This window comes from Amblyomma maculatum, chromosome 2, assembly GCF_055883805.1.
Source record: "Amblyomma maculatum isolate TAMU_Amacu chromosome 2, ASM5588380v1, whole genome shotgun sequence".
NCBI classification, from domain to species: domain Eukaryota; kingdom Metazoa; phylum Arthropoda; class Arachnida; order Ixodida; family Ixodidae; genus Amblyomma; species Amblyomma maculatum.
Genome location: NC_139345.1, coordinates 81,243,529 through 81,262,938, shown reverse-complemented (window position 1 = coordinate 81,262,938; position 19,410 = coordinate 81,243,529). Strand labels below are relative to the sequence as shown.

The 19,410-nt window shown below is 45.1% G+C and overlaps 1 protein-coding gene across 1 annotated transcript; it reads left to right on the top strand.

Moving 5' to 3' along the window:
- The first annotated feature begins 609 nt into the window (after nt 1-609).
- LOC146199124 (ornithine decarboxylase-like) lies at nt 610-16,390 on the top strand. The gene is made up of 10 exons (XM_084592050.1): nt 610-675; nt 2,241-2,354; nt 3,501-3,600; nt 7,515-7,591; nt 8,164-8,330; nt 9,175-9,309; nt 9,494-9,659; nt 12,086-12,239; nt 13,765-13,868; nt 15,593-16,390. The coding sequence occupies exons 1-10, from the start codon at nt 610-612 to the stop codon at nt 15,965-15,967; spliced, it is 1,458 nt and encodes a 485-aa protein (XP_084448176.1). The 3' UTR covers nt 15,968-16,390.
- The last annotated feature ends 3,020 nt before the right edge of the window (nt 16,391-19,410 follow it).

The following is a 19,410-nucleotide window of genomic DNA, read 5'->3' as shown; positions in this document are numbered from 1 at the left end:
GGCGGGTGGAATGACGGCCTACAACAGATAAAAATTCGGTGGCAGGTCTAAAGGTCTGGGGTGAGATCATAGGAGGAGAGAAAGAGAGAAGTGAGAGGGAAATGCGCTTGAAGGCGAGCGCAAGATAAGGAGGAGCCTGATCAAGCTCGGAGCCGAGATCCAGGGAGCACCGCGCGTGAACGTCAGCCACGGCCGCCACGCCCGCAACTGACACGCCCTCTCTCAGTGCATCTATGCGGCTGTTCTGCCCTCTCAGTGTTAAGTTGCGTGATGCGGGCGTCGCCACTTTCCCTTGCTCCTCTTCAAGTTCACAGAGAGACGGATGGATAGAGTGAGAGGGAGAGTGAGCGGCTTCTGGTGCCGCTGTGCGGCCACTAAGCCTCCTCAATGATGAGCCGCGCACGCGCGCGTCGCCACCTTCTCTTTCTCCATTTCAAGTTGACGAACAGAGAGAGTTGGCGGCTTCGCACAGATATCAGCGAAATGTCTGATTGTGGCTAGTAGTGCTACGCACTAAAATTCCTCCATTTCAAAGTGACTACCTTTCTTTGTCAAAATTATTCTTCACCTAAAGTCCCGCGCTTATTGAATGACTGAGGGACAAAGCCGATGTTAATATTTGTGTCACCGTCGCCCTGCTTCACGGAGATTCCATTTACGGCAAGCGCAAGCAACGTAAGCACAGGTGTTTCAGTGCCAGGCAAGACAGGCGTCCTGTGATATCAAACAATGAAGGTCAAAAACATGCCTGTAATTCCATGACAATGAGAAGGCCATCACCTGGTCCATTGCTATGCCATCTCCAGCCCGGCCGTGGCCTCTCCTTTCAACTAAAAAGAATGGAAACGGAAGAATTATGAGACAGTTTGGCAAGCAGCTGCGTCGTCAATTTCCCTGCAGTGCCTCGAGGTAGTAATAGTTATCTTTTACGAGTACTACCATGAGCACAGCCGACACTGTGTCCAGTGCAGAACGTATTCCCGTTTCATTGAAAGGGCTTTACATCTTACGTCGAATGATTATACTTTCAGTCGAAGGCAACAAAAGTTATCCTGCATCCCCCATTTACCAAAGCATCTGGCTTTCCTTTTCTTTAATTACGTTGTGGCACACAGGCAAATAAGCATCGACTTTTGCAACAAAGTAGATGCGGCTGCAAAGCTTTGTTCTCTGTTCACGCTCAGGACCTCCGGGAGTCGGGTTTCTTTTTTTTTTTTTTTAATGCGAAATGCACCCAGCTTTAGGTACCTTGCACAATCGGAACCACGTGTGAATGCCTTCAAATTGTTCTAGACTGGTGTATGAAAGAACACTGCACAAGGGTAGAGGGAGAGCCTCAGTTCGTATGGCCTTATATTCATATGGGCCACTAGTCCACTTATCAAAACGTTGGCTCGACTTGAGAACTGAGGCTCCCTCTGTACTGTAGTTCAAAGCTAGGTATTTCATACTTTGCAGCCATCTTCTCTCTCCCATTCTCTCCCGACTGGTGTAGTTACTTTTTGCTCTGTTTCTGCTAGTTTTCTTGATCGCACACGGTAAAGGCGGCGTTGAGTGGTTCAACGACCGCCGAGCAAGTTTTTCCTATACATGCCACTGATTTTCTTAGAGGTACTGCCCTGTTGGGGCTGGGACAGGTACGTCCCCGCCGCTTGCGGTGGGGGCTGGCCTGACACCTAATTTTTACCTGTTGTAGGCCGTCATTGCACCCGCCACCGCTTCGGTGGTGGACGACGGCTGTTGTTGCAGCGCGCGTCTTTCTCTCCTTCTCCCTCTTCCTTTTCTTTCTTCTCTATTTTTTATTCTGTCTGCACGAGACAGCGGAGGGGGCTCAGCTACAGAGCCAGTAGTAGGCCCGTGCATTTTCTTTTCCTTCTTCCTACAGACACAACAACAACTGATTTTCTTATTCTTTGTGGGCGCAGGTTCACCGGATAACGATTTCATTTCACTGTCAGGCCGGTATGCTCCTTTATTACTACGGTAGTGTAGCCACCGCATAGCAAATGATGACTAGGCTTGCCTGGTGGTAGCTAACGGTCTTCACAAGCCACTTCGATCATTCGCCCTGAGAAGTAACATGCGTGAAAGGCTTCAAATCTCGCGCATAACCTAGGTTTGAATAATCCAGTGGGAAATTTCAACTTTAAGCCCGGTACTCACCATGAAGTTTGTGTGTGATATATAACGTACGTTAGACATATCTAAAATCACACACAAAAGATCGTCATTGTTTTTAGTTTCTTCGTTTCAAGAGTTCCAAGACTCTGCCAGCTCAAGAAACAGACGAAGGGACTTTTGTCTACACGCAAGGAGCCATCCACGACGTGGCCCGCGATATTCTGTCAAAGGGGGTAAGTAAACAGTACCATCCGTACGCGTCGCCCCTGCAGGCTTTGTGAGAGTGGTGTGTAGGGTGATATCAGCACCGAATATCTCTAATATCTGCCCCATTCATTTCGAATAATGTTTCGCCAGTGCTTGCACGGCAAGCGAAGTTCGCAAATTGCGTCACGGTTTACTCTTTTATATGCTTGTGCATAGTGTAGCATTGTGTAGAACAGCGCGAAAAAAAACGACAGGGACGAAGGAAGACAACAAGACGTTGTCTTGTTGTCCTGTTGTCTCTTCGTCCCTGTCGTTTTTTTCGCGCTGTTCTACACAATGGATTACCAACATGCCCAAGCTTCTGTTTTAACATAGTGTAGCAGTCGTAATTTTCACCGCTCTTTATAGGATTGACTAAAACATGCGTCTTTTACGGAAAGCACTGAACGTGCACATTTTGCCACCAGGGCTCTTCTATATGGTCATCAAACTGCATATCTCGCAGTGTTAGGGTTGTAGAGGCAAAAAAAAAAACGAAAATCTTGAGTCTTAAACACTTCTAGTATTCGTTTAGAGGATGACATAAAAAACTGAAAGAACTTCACAAATGATATGAAACCTCGAGTAAGAAATTGTGTGCATATCTTGCGCCATGCTGACTAAGCAAGCATTTGCATTCAAATGCTTGCTTAGTGTCGGTGTGGGGATTATTCATTGACATCATAACAGCACACATGTATTCTCGAGATAAATGTAGAATGAATATTTGGCGGCTGTTAAGTCCTTAGCTAAAACAAAATCACCTTCTTTCCTTTTGGAATTTAGCCAATTCCTATTTGGGTTATGTTATTGTGTTTTCATTTTCAAATGTAGCGCTTGCGTGTTGGCGATCAAGACTGTTGCAGTCACCACATTTACCACTTTGTCAAAGCATGTGTTTGGCAGAATAATGACCGTTCTAGAGGTGTCATTATCGACTCTTTCACTCAGGTTTGTAAAAGGATGCTTCGAGGATAATTTGCTGCAGACGCCCTTACATTATTTGCTTCCATGGATGACGCACTCAACTGCAGATGACATACGTTTGATTATGATGTGCTATATTTAAGTAATATTCTAAAACTTAGAGCAAAGTTAACGTCAGGTTTGCTGAGTATATTTATGTTTCACAGCCCGCAGAAAATGCAGCTTTCTTCGTCTGTGACTTGAGAGACGTTGCCAAGAAAGTTGAACTTTGGCGGGAATTTCTCCCTAGGGTGGAGCCATTTTATGGTGAGTTTTTGCTTCCTTTCATGGACTGCGGACCTCAGTCTATCTCTTGTTGCCTTTTGAAGTTTGTTCATTATTCATTGTACCCACAGTGGGAGAAAATTCAGGTGTTCAAACCACACCATCGTTTCATGTTTCCGCGTTGTAGAAATTATCGATAAAATAAAAGTTGGCTTGAAACCTTACTCAGCCAATAAACGCCATCGAGGTATGAGGTACGCCTCAATATTTTTCAGGAAGATTAAAGCACTGCTCTGTCTACTTATATGTGCTCTTCATACGATAAAGATGTTTCGTAAGCAATATTTCTTTTAAAAAAATCTTCAACAAAAAATAAAATGTAAGAAACAACACACAAATTTAAGGTTGTGCAAGCGAGCAGGAAAAAGCTATAGCCTCATTTCGGTATCTAAATTTCTATAATTACGTTATGACAGCCCTGATGCAAGTCAACGCGGCCTGCGTCTGACTGGAGTTCCTTTTCCCACACCTCGCACTTCGCAACCACGGCAAAAAAACATTTCCGCGTTTAGTCAGGCTTTCAATATCGCTTCATTAGCATTCCCTACTGAATATGAAGAAAATGTCTAGGAAAACTTTGAAAGCACAGCTGGTGAATTTCCTAGGCCATGAAGTACGTCAGAATAAAGTTCCGGCGAGGCGCTTTAAGTCGTTCTCGCTATCAATAAGAAACAACACATGAGTGTTAAAGAGAGCAAACCTTTATTCTCTAGTTGCACAAGCTATATCTTCCTCGAAACGTAGCTACTTTTGCCCCACTTACCATCGGTGAAAACCATAAATGCATTTAAAAAAAAAGAAAGTTTTCCACCTATCTTGCGTTTTCAATTTATTGTATTTTTTTATAAAAGAAATACATAAACTTTTGTGTTGTGACTCACAGAAAGTAGACGTGAAGGGCCGAAATGCAAAAAAAAAAAATTATCGACGATTACGTTACTTCCTAATGCGAAATTTGAGTGCAGCTCGTCAGCTATTCAACTTTTCGACAGATTGAGGTATGCGTTTCGACTCGGGCGGTGCACATATCGAGATCCGCCGCCACAGATCCGGCGCTCTGATTGCCGCTGCACAGGGGTGGTATGAATGAGGAGCGAAGAGAGCAATTAACTTATCGGAAGGTCGCGAAAGGCAGCGCGTGGGCCCTTAGGAACGTTGCGCGGCGAAGAGCAGCGTGGCTCTGCGTTTCGGCTTGGGATGCACGCACCGTGATCGGCTGATGCCACGGCTGATGCCAAGCAGGCGCTTCGGCAACCGGAGAACACCGTCTCCGCCAAAAAGGAAGAGGGGGGAAAGGGTATACGGAGCGGCGAATGGTGGCGGCAGGAGCACGCGCAGCAACTGGAGAACACGAGGAGGCGCAATCGGAGAACACGAAGGAGGAGAGTACACGCAGCGGTGAATGGTGGCGGCAGGAGCGCGCGCAGCAACTGGAGAACACGAGGAGGCGCAATCGGAGAACACGAAGGGGGAGAGTACACGCAGCGGTGAATGGTGGCGGCAGGAGCGCGCGCAGCAACTGGAGAACACGAGGAGGCGCAATCGGAGAACACGAAGGAGGAGAGTACACGCAGCGGTGAATGGTGGCGGCAGGAGCGCGCGCAGCAACTGGAGAACACGAGGAGGCGCAATCGGAGAACACGAAGGGGGAGAGTACACGCAGCGGTGAATGGTGGCGGCAGGAGCGCGCGCTGCCCCTGCTGCGGAACTAGGTACGGGGGACAACGGCGACGCCGACGCGAAACGCCGGAAAGGCGCAAAGAAAAAAACACAAGTGAAATTGGTATGCTTTATTGGAGATAAGGTGAAAACAGATGCAAACCTTCAGTCACAAAACTGCAAACTACCGGCGAATGACGTTCTGGAAATATGAGTGAATAAGCACCCATTAAATCCCAAAAATGTTCACGAGCCGTAGGGGCGCTTCTCGAGAAAGGGCGGTGTCAGGAGCAAATCTGCTATTTTGGTTTGGGCTTTCCGTTCATCCTGTGTCTCCTCTTATGTCCTTGTTTATCTCGCACTAAGCCTTTATCTAAAACGTGTTACCAACTGGCCCAAACTTCCATATTGCCTAAACCCCCTACACGTGCCGTTCTAGCCTCCTACTGTTTCACCACCGTATATTAAAGGCCCGATTCGTCTATCGTTCGGATGCCGTATGAGTGCTAAACATGTTTGACGTTTACACCACGTGCTTATTGTAACCCCAATTACGCGTGGCAATATCGTTGAAAAAGAAACAGTACATATTATGTACAATAACAGTAGCAGTCGTACAAGTCTCGATTTTTTTTTTGCCAGAAAGCATAAAAAATTCCATACCACGTTGAGAAGCAGGTCGGTCGGACCATGGTCAGCGGTAATAGTGTAGCGACCTTCACTTCCCGATCAAAACTTATACTACGGCACCCGAACCAGTAACTTATAAACGACTAACCACACGAGAATAAAATTGATACCCTGACACCAAATTGCTTCTGCACGTACAAAATATTGAAAGCTTATCAACTCATTCCTTTGCCCGGTAAATATGTTTGTGCATGTGCGCATGCTTGTGCGTGCGTAAATTGAAAGCCATGCCTTCTAGAGTATGGTTCGTGAGTTATGGTACTAACCGACGAGCAAAAGACCACGAGAACTGGGGATAAAACACCGGTTTATTCCGGGACAACAAGGTCCCGTAAAATGTGCTACATACCCACTGGAGCGAGATAATTTGCAAAAGAGCCGCTCAACTGCGGCTGCAAGGCGGATTATATTGCAAAGAAAAGAATCCTGACGCTAACAATACGTATTTTGTGGCAGGAAGACAGGCTTCGGGAGCCGCAGCAGGTTTCATCTCGAGGATGGCCTGCGGTGCACGTGCGCTGCAGGGCCATGGTTGAAGGCACTCCCGCGGCACTATCCGAGATCGTCACGACCGGCTGCGACGGGCGATCGCAACCACGGTGCCCGCCGACAGCGTGTCCGAGCTGCAGTAGCGCTCCAGCAGAAATCCCCGTTAGCTGCCTGCTCCATGCCGGCTCCGCGCTTATCAAGGTTCGCCGTCGAGATTCATCAGGTGGCACGCAACCGCTGGGCATGCGCCGCCATGTCCCACCCGGGTGCCATAGCTCTAGAAATATAGGAAAAGGAAGCAATCCTTTCTTTATGAAGGAAGGACGCGTGAGAGCGCGTAGCGCACATGCTTATGCGCTACGCGCTCGCAAAGCATGGCGTGGCATGAGCTTCTAGGATATTGAAATAGGGTATAGTAAAACTCGTCCACCCCCTGAGTGGAGGGCTCTTACAACTCTAGCTGGTAAATGCCTAAAATAAATGGAGCAGAGAAACTTTTCCACTAAAGGGTTTCCACATAACGAAAGAACTGACAGGTACATGCCCGAGTATAACAGCAGAGTACTGTAGTCCAGGCAGCATTTGGGCGCTCCCCTTGCAAATCATACCGCTTTTGTAGGTGGGTTTAGGGAGGGGCTCGCCAATATCAACGTAAATGTCGGTACGCGCCGCTACGCCGTTCATGACGTTATGACATTGTCATTTTTTTTTTGGAATCGCGTAATCACGCGTTAAAGAATTATCGGCGAGAAGATCAAGGTTTAACCTCATGACTCCTACTCACATGGTCATGAAGGAGCTTTTAGAGAACCACACGAGCTGTGTAATACAAGCTTATACATGTTAATGACGCAAAATTAGTTTGTGAGACTGTAAACTCCTCAAACAGCCAATCTTGGTCGACCGATAAAAGTAATAATCGCAACTCTCCTTTGTTGGTTGGTGAAACCCTTCTTTTTTCTCTATGGAGTGGTAGTATTCGTGTGAATATTACCTCGAACAAAACATTTGCAACGTGTATTCTTTGTTATTATTTGTCATTCTTTTTTTGTTCTCAGCGATCAAGGCTTGCCGCGATCCTGTCGTGCTCAATGGGCTCAATACTTTGGGCGTCAACTTTGACTGTTCTAATAAGGTACTATAGAAAAACATACGCTACAACTGTGCGTGTGCCTTTCGACATCGGGAGTTTAAAGCATTTTGTATTTCACTTGAATAATTGTCACTTAAAGTCCAATCTAGCTGCACGCAATAGTCAGTCTGCGTTCGATACCCCTCTTAGGTGCCGCTAGAGACTCAGAACCTCGACATTGTAAACTTGCGGTGTATAACATAGAAAGAATACTCGTGCTTTTCGCTTTTTTCCACTTCACTCTCATATTTTGAGGGCATCAATTGGAAACTCATATATTTCGAGGTGGCTGTAGCTGCATTGCGCATGCGACTACTTGCTCACACCTGTTGGCTGCCCCGTAACAGTGCTGCATCTCCGCGTTGCTTAACGACAAGGAGAAAAACAAGCACTGCTGGTGCGATCTGCCATGTGCGTAAAATTAACAGTTACTGCCTATATCTGAGTTGCTTACTGGCATAGCTGCGTGGGAATAAGGGGCTTGTATTGTCTGCATTTTAGTTCAGCCATTACTTTGACCTGAATTTAATGGGTATAAATCGCAGACACATATTAACATTTTTTTCTTATTTCAGGGAGAACTCAGCGCAGTGTTGAACATGGGGGTGTCCCCAAGTCGGATCGTGTACGCCAACACGGTGAAGAGTCTACCAGACATTGAATTCGCTCACCAACGAGGCATTCGCTTAATGACGTTCGACTCTGCTGAGGAGCTCGCCAAGGTCAAGAATAAAGGCGCAAGGTGTAGTGAATAACGTCGCTAAGAACGGGAACTTCCTGCAATTTCACTTGTCCAATTTAACGCGTTTGTCTTTGGTACAACATAGGCACACCCAGCCCCCACAGCCTCTTGACCTATTCCTAGAGTGCTCGGTTGATGTTTCCATTCAGAGTAACGATCTTCTCCTGTAACTACGTGCGGAGCGATATTTGCTTCGTTTATTAATGCGTAAGCATTACATGGCTATGTGGAAGGGTTCTGCGTGGACGTGACCTTATCAGAGCTGTAAATCTGGAACTAGATGGTATATCGGAAAAAGAATGATGCCATCGGAAAGAGCGTCAAGAAAAGGTGTACACGGGAAGAAATGGTTGGTGTTGATTATTTAAGTAAATATTTAGACCCAACTAAGTCAATCAGATGTCAACATAGCCGTAAGGGTAATGTCGACGTCCAAAGGGGGTCACGTGGTACTCGATATTTCGGTGACGTAGGCCAAGCTTTGGCGGCGGGAAATTTGAAATGTTTGAACGTGAACGAGCGGGAAAGGGCGTGATTTGAATGCACAAATGGGTGGGAATGGTTAGAAATATAGGCAAGTAACCAACTGCACTCAGAAAAATTACGAGAGCACTGCAGAATCTGCAGTGCAGAGCTGCGAAAGCCTGAGCGTTGCTACTGCACACGATACATAGAGCGCCTCTTCTCGAACACAGCCACCGTTCAGTTGAACCCATCAAAGTCCACCGGCGTTCTACAATTAATTTACAGGAAAATAATGGCGCAGTATCTGTCACTCGCGCAGTATCTGTCACAGCCATAAGTCACGAAAAATTAGTCTTTTTTGGTACTGTCTTTCTTCTAGGCTGCTACTACGGATCCAAGCAGACGAGACGGGCTCGCAACACTCATTCAACATAAAGTTTGGGTGCACGTTCAGCGAGGCCAAGAACATTCTTCAGCAAGCTCTAAGAATGGGATGCAATGTCGTCGGCGTATCGTATGTACTTTCATCACATCAAGCATGTCATTAGAAATTATCCAAAATTAAATCTAAGTCTTCTAGAAAGTTTTCCGCAAGTTTTATTCAATAAAACGCATCGACGGCTTCACGATTTATGAACGATATCTCAGGTGTTTTTTTTAGGTGTCTCTAATGCGGACACCATGTTGCTACTTTGCAGTTTCCACGTTGGTTGCGCCTATCAAAACACGGAGATCTTCGCTCATACCATCGAAAGGGCAAGGGCGGTCTTCGACGTGGCAGCGAGCATAGGAATTAATATGACCCTGTTAGACATTGGAGGAGGTTTTCCCGGGGGTTCGAGAAAGCGCGACTTCTTCCGAAAAGTACGTATCAGTGTCACCTACGTTACATTCTTGCACTCAGCTCCTGCTCTCGTGCGCTATTATCAGTTAAAGGGACGATTGTTGCTGTTTCTATGCTTCTATCGACCATATTTCAAGATCATGTAGAAATTTCACTGAAGTTTCAGTTTCCATAGATGTGAAGACCTGAAATGTGGGGGAGAAGACGAAATCAAACTGAATAGAGAAGACAGGTTACAGCCTTGCAATTGTAGCATACGGAATTAATTTACCATGTACACATACTTTAAGCACGCATGTCGTTTATTTAACACGTTAAGAAAATAGGCAATTTTTGTCCATGGCTTGTTTACATGTTTCCACTAATCCGGAGCCTAAGTTATCGAATGTGTAAGGTTAGCAAGGATCTTGAGAAGCGAATATTAACAATGGCCTCAATGTTCCTTGGCAAACGCCTTTCTATTCTTATGTTGAATATAATTGAATATGACATTCCTTGTGAGCCCTATACAGCAGCCTTTCCTTGAAATTATTGGGTAAAAACGCTCGCCAAACTGTAACGGTAAGTATACGTAGCCAGCACGATTACATCGCATGCTTAGAAAGGTCTTTACAGCTACAGTGGCACGGCAGTTCGGAATTCATAATATTTAATTTTTCTTGTAGGATTTTTCACATCGCTCTCACAAATATGAACTCCCCCAGCAGATAACAGCTACATGCAAGTAGTGTGATTTTTGGAGGGATTGATGAATATCGCGGGAAAAAATCTTATATGCCAGCCTTGTACTAATCGAAGGATATCCTTCTCCGCTCGCTAAACTCAGCCAACTTTCCCATTTCCCACTAAATAAAAAGCCTTACCACATCAGAAAATAGTTCCCTTCTATTGCATAATGCTTGGACACCGTAAGAAGCAGGCAAATGTCGTCAGTTCGGATCTAACACGAAGCATGGGACTTCATAACTTTTCTTTTACTTCAAATGTATCCTGCTGGTAAGATACGGTAACGCGAGTAGTTTTCTACTTACCCTCATAGACGAAATATTCGTCTATGGTTCCCGTTGTTTCGCTAATAGTTCGTTTTATTAATAGAAATAATTAGATGGCTTACTAATGTAAAATGACAGTAACACATTGAACCTTATCCTCATCTCAAGTACGGTAGGAAAAGATGTTCCTCTTATTGGACTTTCCGAAGAGGGACAAAAATGTCCTTCTTGAAACATTGAAAACAGTATATCCTTCAAGGTAGTGTGTAAGGCTTGTATATCTATCTTTAATATATCCCCTTTCTTCTGACTTCTTATTATTTTTCCGAGTGAGCATATTTACCCATATTCTCATTTTAAAATTTTTATTTCCAGCAGTGGCATACATGTGTTTCTTATTATTGCCGTCGAAAAGTGTTGTACTTTTGTTCTGTATTTTCTTTGAACAGTAGCTGATTTATTGAAAATTACGATATTTTGTGTTTAGCACACTGTAGTACATATTGTTTAGTGGAGCATGCGAACAAGCACTTTTATAAAAAAAAAAGTTTAAAAGCTGTTGCAAGATTAGAAAGGTTAGCTGTCGTTCCCTGAAGTTGTGTTATTTCCAACGTTGTAGATATGATTACTACTTGGTCTGATGAGTTATAGAAACCGAATTTCGGAAAACCAATTTCATGTTTGGAGAACAAATCGTATGTTTTTTTTTGTTTTTGTTTTTTCACGTTCCTTTGCCTGAGTCTTGTTGTATTTTAGTCCTGACAGGTTCATCTTGTCAGATCAAAATACTTGCTAAAAGTTTTGTTTTTCCTTATTTCGATGTTTTCGTTCCCTTTAAATGAAGGGTGAACGGTTGCTTGTACATTTTCTTTGTGCACACTTCATGTGTTTTGGTTTCCGCGTTAGCCCTTACAAAACTTCCTTTTATCACTTACTGATTTTTGAAGGTCGCCTGGCTCTAATACCGTGCTTTAGAAACTGGCAACCCTGTTAATAACCTCACAGATCATGATTCCATCCTCAAAATACATTAGAAGCCTCTCTTTTTTCACAGCAGAAAATTATCGGTGGCCCATATGGCAACTTACTCACTTTTTTTTTTTTTTTTTGAAGCCAGCTCGAAAAGGTGTCAGTGAGCCGCAGTTACTGCACAGATCATGAATTCACCCTCAGAATACGTGAGAGGTCAGAGTCTTTTTTCGCAGCAGAGAATTATCTGTGGCATCGCAAGTTTCTCCTTTATCATTGAAGCTAGCTCGAAAAGTGTCAGTGAGCCGCAGTTCATTACTTGTTTCACTGCTCATTTATACCGTTGTAGAGCAGCACCGGACTCCTCTCTTCAAGATCGTTTGGTAGTTGGAAGCAAGAAAGCGATCGAAAGCCAACTGCAAATACAACTTCCACCTCCGAAAACATGGAAGATCGAATGTCTTCGCTTTGTATATTTAATGCAGGTTTGCGAATCTATTCGTCTTGCAACAGAACTTCACTTCCCGGCATCGAGCGGAGTGCACATCATCGCAGAGCCAGGACAATTTTTCGTCACATCTTGCTATGCTCTCGTCGTCCAGGTCATCGGCAAAAGGCTGCGTGAAGTTGTAGTAGACGGTTCGTATCTTTATTTATTTATTTATTTATTTATTTATTTATTTATTTATTTATTTATTTATTTATTTATTTATTTATTTATTCATTTATTTATTTATTTATTTATTTATTTATTTATTTATTTATTTATTTATTTATTTATTTATTTATTTATTTATTTATTTATTTATTTATTTATTTATTTATTTATTTATTTATTGTAATACTCACGGCGCCGCAATGCAGCATTACAAGGAGGGGGGCGGGGGGAGGAGAACCAAAACATAACTTATGTAATAAATATGCAGAAAAAACAACAAAAAAAAAGCGCAATGAACACGCGAGGCCGCAAACCTCATGTATAGCATATTTAAAGAGCGGCAGCACACGATTCGCAGAACATAATTGAAACCACTCTTTCGGCCAGCTTGTTCCAATTGCGTCAGCCTTTGCAGCACTCGCGGCAAGAATATTTCCCACGTTTTTCGTTTCCTTCAGGGCAGGCAGCGACGATGGATGCACTAACTGGAAAAGATCATCCGGACCCCACAAACACACGTCATCATGTAGTCGCACGGGAGAAATAATTTGTATGATTGAGAGGTTTTTAAATAAAAGTCTCACTAGGAGCTTAATAATGGGGTCTACAGTTGTGACCAAAGACGACTGTGCTGAATATGTTTACCTCATAAGTCTATCTTTGGTCTGCCGTGATAAAACAGAGGAAGAAATTATAGCCTGTTATCCAGATTTTAGCCTTCAACGTCAGCCCCGCTAATTCGACGAATGTAGCATCGGCTTTGCCTGATCATCGGTGCCTCAGTGCCTATTAAACATAGGTATATTTGCAGACAGAAAGCACAGGGAGGATTGAACGACGGCAACGAGAGTATTTCTCATGGAGGTCGCTAGGAAATTGATGCCTCTCTTAAGCAGGCAGGCAGTCTCTATATGCCTGAAACTTCCTTTTAAAAAGTAGTTCCCGAAGAACCAAACAGACAGCTTGTTAGAGGATCCACAGTAGTTTTCAGTGATTACGTGCAAGTGGTATTTTTTGCTACCACAAATGCTGCTGTCCATCTTTTATTCGAATGAATTTTTGTCCCTGCCTAGCAGTTTTTGTTAGGTAAACTTCGGTTTTATGTCCCTGTGCTAAAGGTCGGCTATTATTGACTCCATAGCGGAACGCTCAAGACAAATCTGGAGCAACTTCGAATCTTTAACGTACGCTGACGTCAATGAAACGGCAAGAATTTCATCTTTCACCTTCTAGAAATGTGAGATCCGCTGTATAAAGTAGATCCCGCATTGTTAGCATTCGAACGGCCATAGCAACAACTATGGCGAGTGCGAAGTGCCAACCTTACAGAATGCTGTGCGCGGAATGCGCCCAAACTTCAACCATATATTCGGCACTTCAGCTTTCCTGACAGTTTTTGAAATGCTCTTCCATTATTGTTTTTTAATATGGATGTCCCCTGCGTCTTACTTATTTTGCCTCCATGATGAAAGAGATGTTTATGTGCGAATGTTCGGTACACGTCAGATATCTGCCAGCCGCACCAAGAGCTGTTCATCAACGAAAGCAAGGACAACTGCGTATCACGAAACCTTTACGACTATTTGGACGTAAACATCTGGCCACTTCAGGTGAAAAAATGGTACCTTTGCCTCAGCTTCCACGTCCAAAGCCACTTCCAGTGTACCCTCAGAAACCGCAACATGCCAATCATTCAAGCAGTTAAACGCTATGGCCGTCAACTTACAGACTTCTTATTACAGTCCTGGAGCCTCCGTTTATTATAATATGTAAAGAAGGGTTCATATGGCAGATTCAAATTTCCTCAGGGTGACATAATATTCACATTGAACGCTAGATCATTGCTGAGGTGTTTATTGCGCCATTTTAGCCAAAACATTAGAAAGACACTTTATCTTCATGTGTATCAGCAGCGCAAACACAATCAGAGGAAAAGAAGACTAAGATAGGACAGAGCGCTGACTGTCCTATCTTAGTCTTCTTTTCCTCTGATTGTGTTTGCGCTGCTGATACATATGGATCGTTACCAACTAGCCCGACAGATCGTGTTATACTTTATCTTCGCCTGAAGAGTGTAGCGATAGTGCCTTTAACACCGCCTTTTCAGCTGCGCAATTGTTTTGTTACATTTACAGACTGGCACGCAGCTTTGCAGTATTGAGCGTATTTAGTTGGTTTGGTTAATGGGAAAGAAAAGCGCACTATCTGCTTCATCTTCTCGGCGAACACATACTGTCACGTACACGGTGACTAAGGATACCAAGGATACAATACACTTAAAATGAACGGCATGCGATGAGGAAAGGATGACATATATGTCCTCCTTTCCACACCCTTTTCGTAAACAAGCCTCCAATTTGACGAGGATAGCGATGCTAAATGTAAAGTGCAATGATACGATACTATACTCTGAAAGCTACACAAAAAGCTTTTCCTTCAAACTTTTGACACTAAATCACGTGCCTGCCTTTTCCGACAAGCTTCTCTAGACTGGGGAACAGCGAGGACTTTAAGGTAAAACAATCCTAATACGCTATCACATTATAGAGGTGAGCCTTTGGTAAATAAACTGCGTGGCTTGTTTTTTCGTATTCCGAGGCTATAATCTACAAGTACGCAAAGCCTGCGCAGCGCCTCGAGTCTGGCCTAATACGTGCACGCACGTTGCACAGGTGTTTAACACCGTTTGCATGCCCATGACAGGTTTTGAGAAGCAAACAGGTGACACAGGTGGCTAGCAAATATGAAGGCGTAGCGACGGTCTGTGACTGGGCAGGAAACACCTGCACGCTGCGCCCTTAACCAGTTACAAAAGCTAATACAACCTACTGTGTCGTTCCATACCCGAAAATAACGCGCAAAACCACTCAAAACCGCGCAAAACCACGCAAAACCGCACAAAATTATTTTTGCTCAAGGTGTGCATTTCTTGAATACCGTTCAGTTTTCTGTTCCTATTCATCATTGTTTCACGGCAGGTGTGCAGTTGGGGGCGGGGACAAATGTTCCTTTGCTAACGTTCCGGAACATGAAAATAGAGTCATATCCAGTAGCAGCTAAAGTTGCCAAGAGTTTCAAAACAGAACAACAATGCACCTATACGGAGGAAACGAAAAAATCTCATCTGCTAGTGATTATAGATATCTCAGTTTTTAAGCTTGGTTTAAACTATTCAGTGAAGCTTCAGGTTCTGTAAGCAGGGCACATCTTTGGCGCTGCTTAAAACGTCAGGTCACTGTCTACTGGCACTAGGGGCATTGTATTTCTTAGTGTGCAGAGAAGAGGCTTTTTGAACGCCCAACCCATTTCTCTTTCACGCCTTTATCACGTCAAGGAACCATTGGAGAGGCCGAACAACGTGCTGACCACAGTTTGGGGCTGCACGTGCAACCCTATCGACTGCATTCAAGCCGGGAAGCCGCTGTTCGAGGCATGTGTTGGCGAGTGGCTCCTAATGGACAATATAGGCGCCTACTCCCTGAGCAGGGCTTCGGGTTTCAGCGGACTCCCTTTCGCTCGGGTGCACTACATAGCGGAGCAAGAAGACGCCTGTATCGTCCGTCGCATACTGGATGCCTCACCGATGCGCAGTGGGTACTGCCAGCCCGAAAGCGTGCTCAAAGAGGCCCTGCTGGCGCACTGGCGCACCGAAGCAACAGCCAACGACTCGCGAGTTGCTCCGGCAGCGGCTACTGCTCTACAGTGCTGAAAGTGCATAGCTGACATTTCAGTGTTCGTAAATGTTCACCTGATTTCGGAGCATGGAAGATGCGGCGTAGGACGCACGTCAAGCGCTACGCTTGTGATACGCGCCTAAACTGGACTAGGCGTTACTTTGTCCTGTACTAAAAGTCGTGCTAGGACCACTGTATTATCCCATCCTCATCGCGGGCACATGTTGTGGGAGACATGAATGTTGGACATATATTATGTTGAGGCATGAAAAGGAAAGAAAAATAAAGAGCCTCTGCCCGTGCCACTTAATGAATGTTGGACAGTGGGAGTGTTGTATTCAGAAAATATCGTTCCCTGTTGCGTCTGGAGCGCTCCTGGTGAATGTCCTGGTCAAGCTCAACACGTGCGCCAGACGAGAAGTCAATGTTTCGAACCGAGTATTTTGTGTCACACTTCAATGAGACATTAGACACTGATCAAGGTTGTAGCCCTGGAGCGTTTTAATTCGCAAACGACAGCAGATTAGTGGTTAAACTAAGACTGTCGTCTTTACCATTAGTTATCTGATGTTCCCACTGCAAACTAATGAATATATTTAATAACAATATCGTCAAGCTGATTCACTTCCTTCCGGCTTCGTATTTCACAATATTTATTTTCCCACCGACTTTTACATGTGCCTCTTCCAGAACCTGCTTAAGCGATTCACGCATAAGTGCTGATGAATACATTGACGGGAACTTCTAGGCTTTAAGCGCTTGTAACTTTTTTCAAGCTTACATGGACATCACGGAAGCAACTTTGAAGATGAAATTAAAAAGGGGAGCACATAAAGCATAGGAAGATGGAAAATCTTGAAGCAGAACCTTTCCGCAACACCTTGAAACTTTCAATCGCAGTGCAACGAGGAAAGAAAAATCTTTTTACTTACTATAACGGGAAGCGAGATTAGGGCCAGTGGTTGCACAAAAATTAGATTTGCTTCTTGTTGCTTGGAAGCAGAATGTGTTTATGGTCTGTTTTCCAGAGCCGCTGGTCCTCCGTTTTATGACTAGTATCGTCTTACGCTTGCTGTTTTTTAACCCATCGGTTCTCTGTTCCGAACGTATGTTAAGGCCGTTGAAAACAGGAAGTTGCGTGGGCAAAACAGGTAATGATTGGTGAAGCAATTGTGATTGTGATATCAAAATGTAAAAATATGAACCGACTGTACGTTATCATATGCGAAGTACCAAAAGCGGCGAATGATGCCACTCGTGCTCCAAACCTAAGAAAAGCACCTAATATAGGGAGCCTGCACGCACGTCATAATTCTGTCCTTTTATGGGCCACGTAGCACGGTGAACCGTGAGGCTACCAAATTGCCTGATCGTCACTTTAAATAGTGAACCTGTGTTCGCCGCAGTCGTGGCCAAGTTGTTTGGGCGCCCGTCTCGGCAGTGGGAGGTGGTCAGTTCGAAAGCCGCCGCCGGACACCAACCGGTAAAATTGGGTACAAGCGACCCCCGGCCCGGCGCCCGGCTCTCTCAGGGATGCGCGTTTTGAAGAGGCTCTGCTAACTGTGCTGTGCTCCTTCGAGGGCTTAAAGTTTCGAACAACCAATGGCCTGCAAAGGTGAGGCTGACGAAATCCGACCTTCTGTCAACCCTACTTATTTTCCATAACATTTCCAAACAAACAAAAAAACATAAAAGGCATATTTAAAACAACACTCTAGCTTTAATTTTGGCTCTAGAAGCTGCCTAATGACATATTACGCGTTCAGACCGGAACTGAATCTCTCTGCAAGCCTATCACCATAAAATCCTGATTTATGCGCTAATGGTGACAATTTTCACACTGTCAGTGTCTGCCAATTGCGGAATGATAAAGGCAATCTTGTTTAGCGGTGAAGCTTATTGGGCCAGCAGCCAAGCGGGAAAGCCCACCACTCCCCTAGTCTAGGTCTGGGTTTGGGGGTTGACCGATCATCTCCTAATGCAGCGGAATACGTGAATATCTAATTGATTCTGAATGCTCACTATAAACACTCAGCATCTATCTATTCGTATCGCTTCATTGTGTTCCTATTATGCTATTATAAGACTTTATGAGACCACCTCAAAGCACGCGATCACATACCTTACGCAAACAACCGTACATTGAGTTCAAACAGCAAATTTAGGCAGCAGCGCGAAATTCCCATTAAACAGAATCCCCTCTGTCGTTGTTGTCAGGAGCAATTCTCTGGCATGGCCCGGCAATGGTTAGTTGGTTGGGTTTGTTGGCTGGCTGGCTGGCTGGCTGGCTGGCGTCGGTCGGTCGGGTTGGGTTGGTTGGTTGGTTGGTTGGTCGGTCGGTCGGTCGGTCGGTCGGTCGGTCGGTCGGTCGGTCGGTCGGTCGGTCGGTCGGTCGGTCGGTCGGTCGGTCGGTCGGTCGGTCGGTCGGTCGGTCGGTCGGTCGGTCGGTCGGTCGGTCGGTCGGTCGGTCGGTCGGTCGGTCGGTCGGTCGGTCGGTCGGTCGGTCGGTTGGTTGGTTGGTCGGTCGGTCGGTCGGCTGGTTGGTCGGTCGGTTGGTTGGTTGGTTGGTTGGTTGGTTGGTTGGTTGGTTGGTTGGTTGGTTGGTTGGTTGGTTGGTTGGTTGGTTGGTTGGTTGGTTGGTTGGTTGGTTGGTTGGTTGGTTGGTTGGTTGGTTGGTTGGTTGGTTGGTTGGTTGGTTGGTTGGTTGGTTGGTTGGTTGGTTGAGTTAGTTGAGTTGATTGGTTGAGTTGATTGGTTGAGTTGGTTGGTTGAGTTGGTTGGTTGAGTTGGTTGAGTTGAGTTGGTTGAGTTGGTTGGGTTGGTTGAGTTGGTTGAGTTGGGTTGGTTGAGTTGAGTTCGGTTGGTTGAGTTGGGTTGAGCTGATTGAGTTGGGTTGAGTTGGTTGAGTTGGGTTGAGTTGGGTTGGTTGAGTTGGGTTGGTTGAGTTGGGTTGGCTGAGTTGGGTTGGCTGAGTTGGGTTGGTTGGTTGAGTTGGTTGGTTGAGTTGGTTGGTTGAGTTGGTTGGTTGAGGTGGTTGGTTGAGTTGGTTGGTTGGGTTGGGTTGGTTGGTTGGTTGGTTGGGTTGGTTGGTTGGGTTGGTTGGTTGAGTTGGTTGGTTGGGTTGGTTGAGTTAGTTGGGTTGGTTGAGTTGGTTGGGTTGGTTGGTTTGTTGGGTTGGTTGAGTTGGTTGGGTTGGTTGAGTTGGTTGAGTTGGTTGGTTGGTTGAGTTGGTTGGTTGGTTGAGTTGGTTGAGTTGGTTGAGTTGGTTGAGTTGATTGAGTTGGTTGAGTTAGTTGGTTGAGTTGGTTGGATTGAGTTGGTAAGGTTGGGTTGGTTGAGTTGGTTGGTGAGTTGGTAAGGTTGGGTTGGTTGAGTTGGTTGGTTGAGTTGGTTGGTTGGTTGGTTGGTTGGTTGGTTGGTTGGTTGAGTTGGTAAGGTTGGGTTGGTTGGTTGAGTTGGTTGGTTGGGTTGGTTGGTT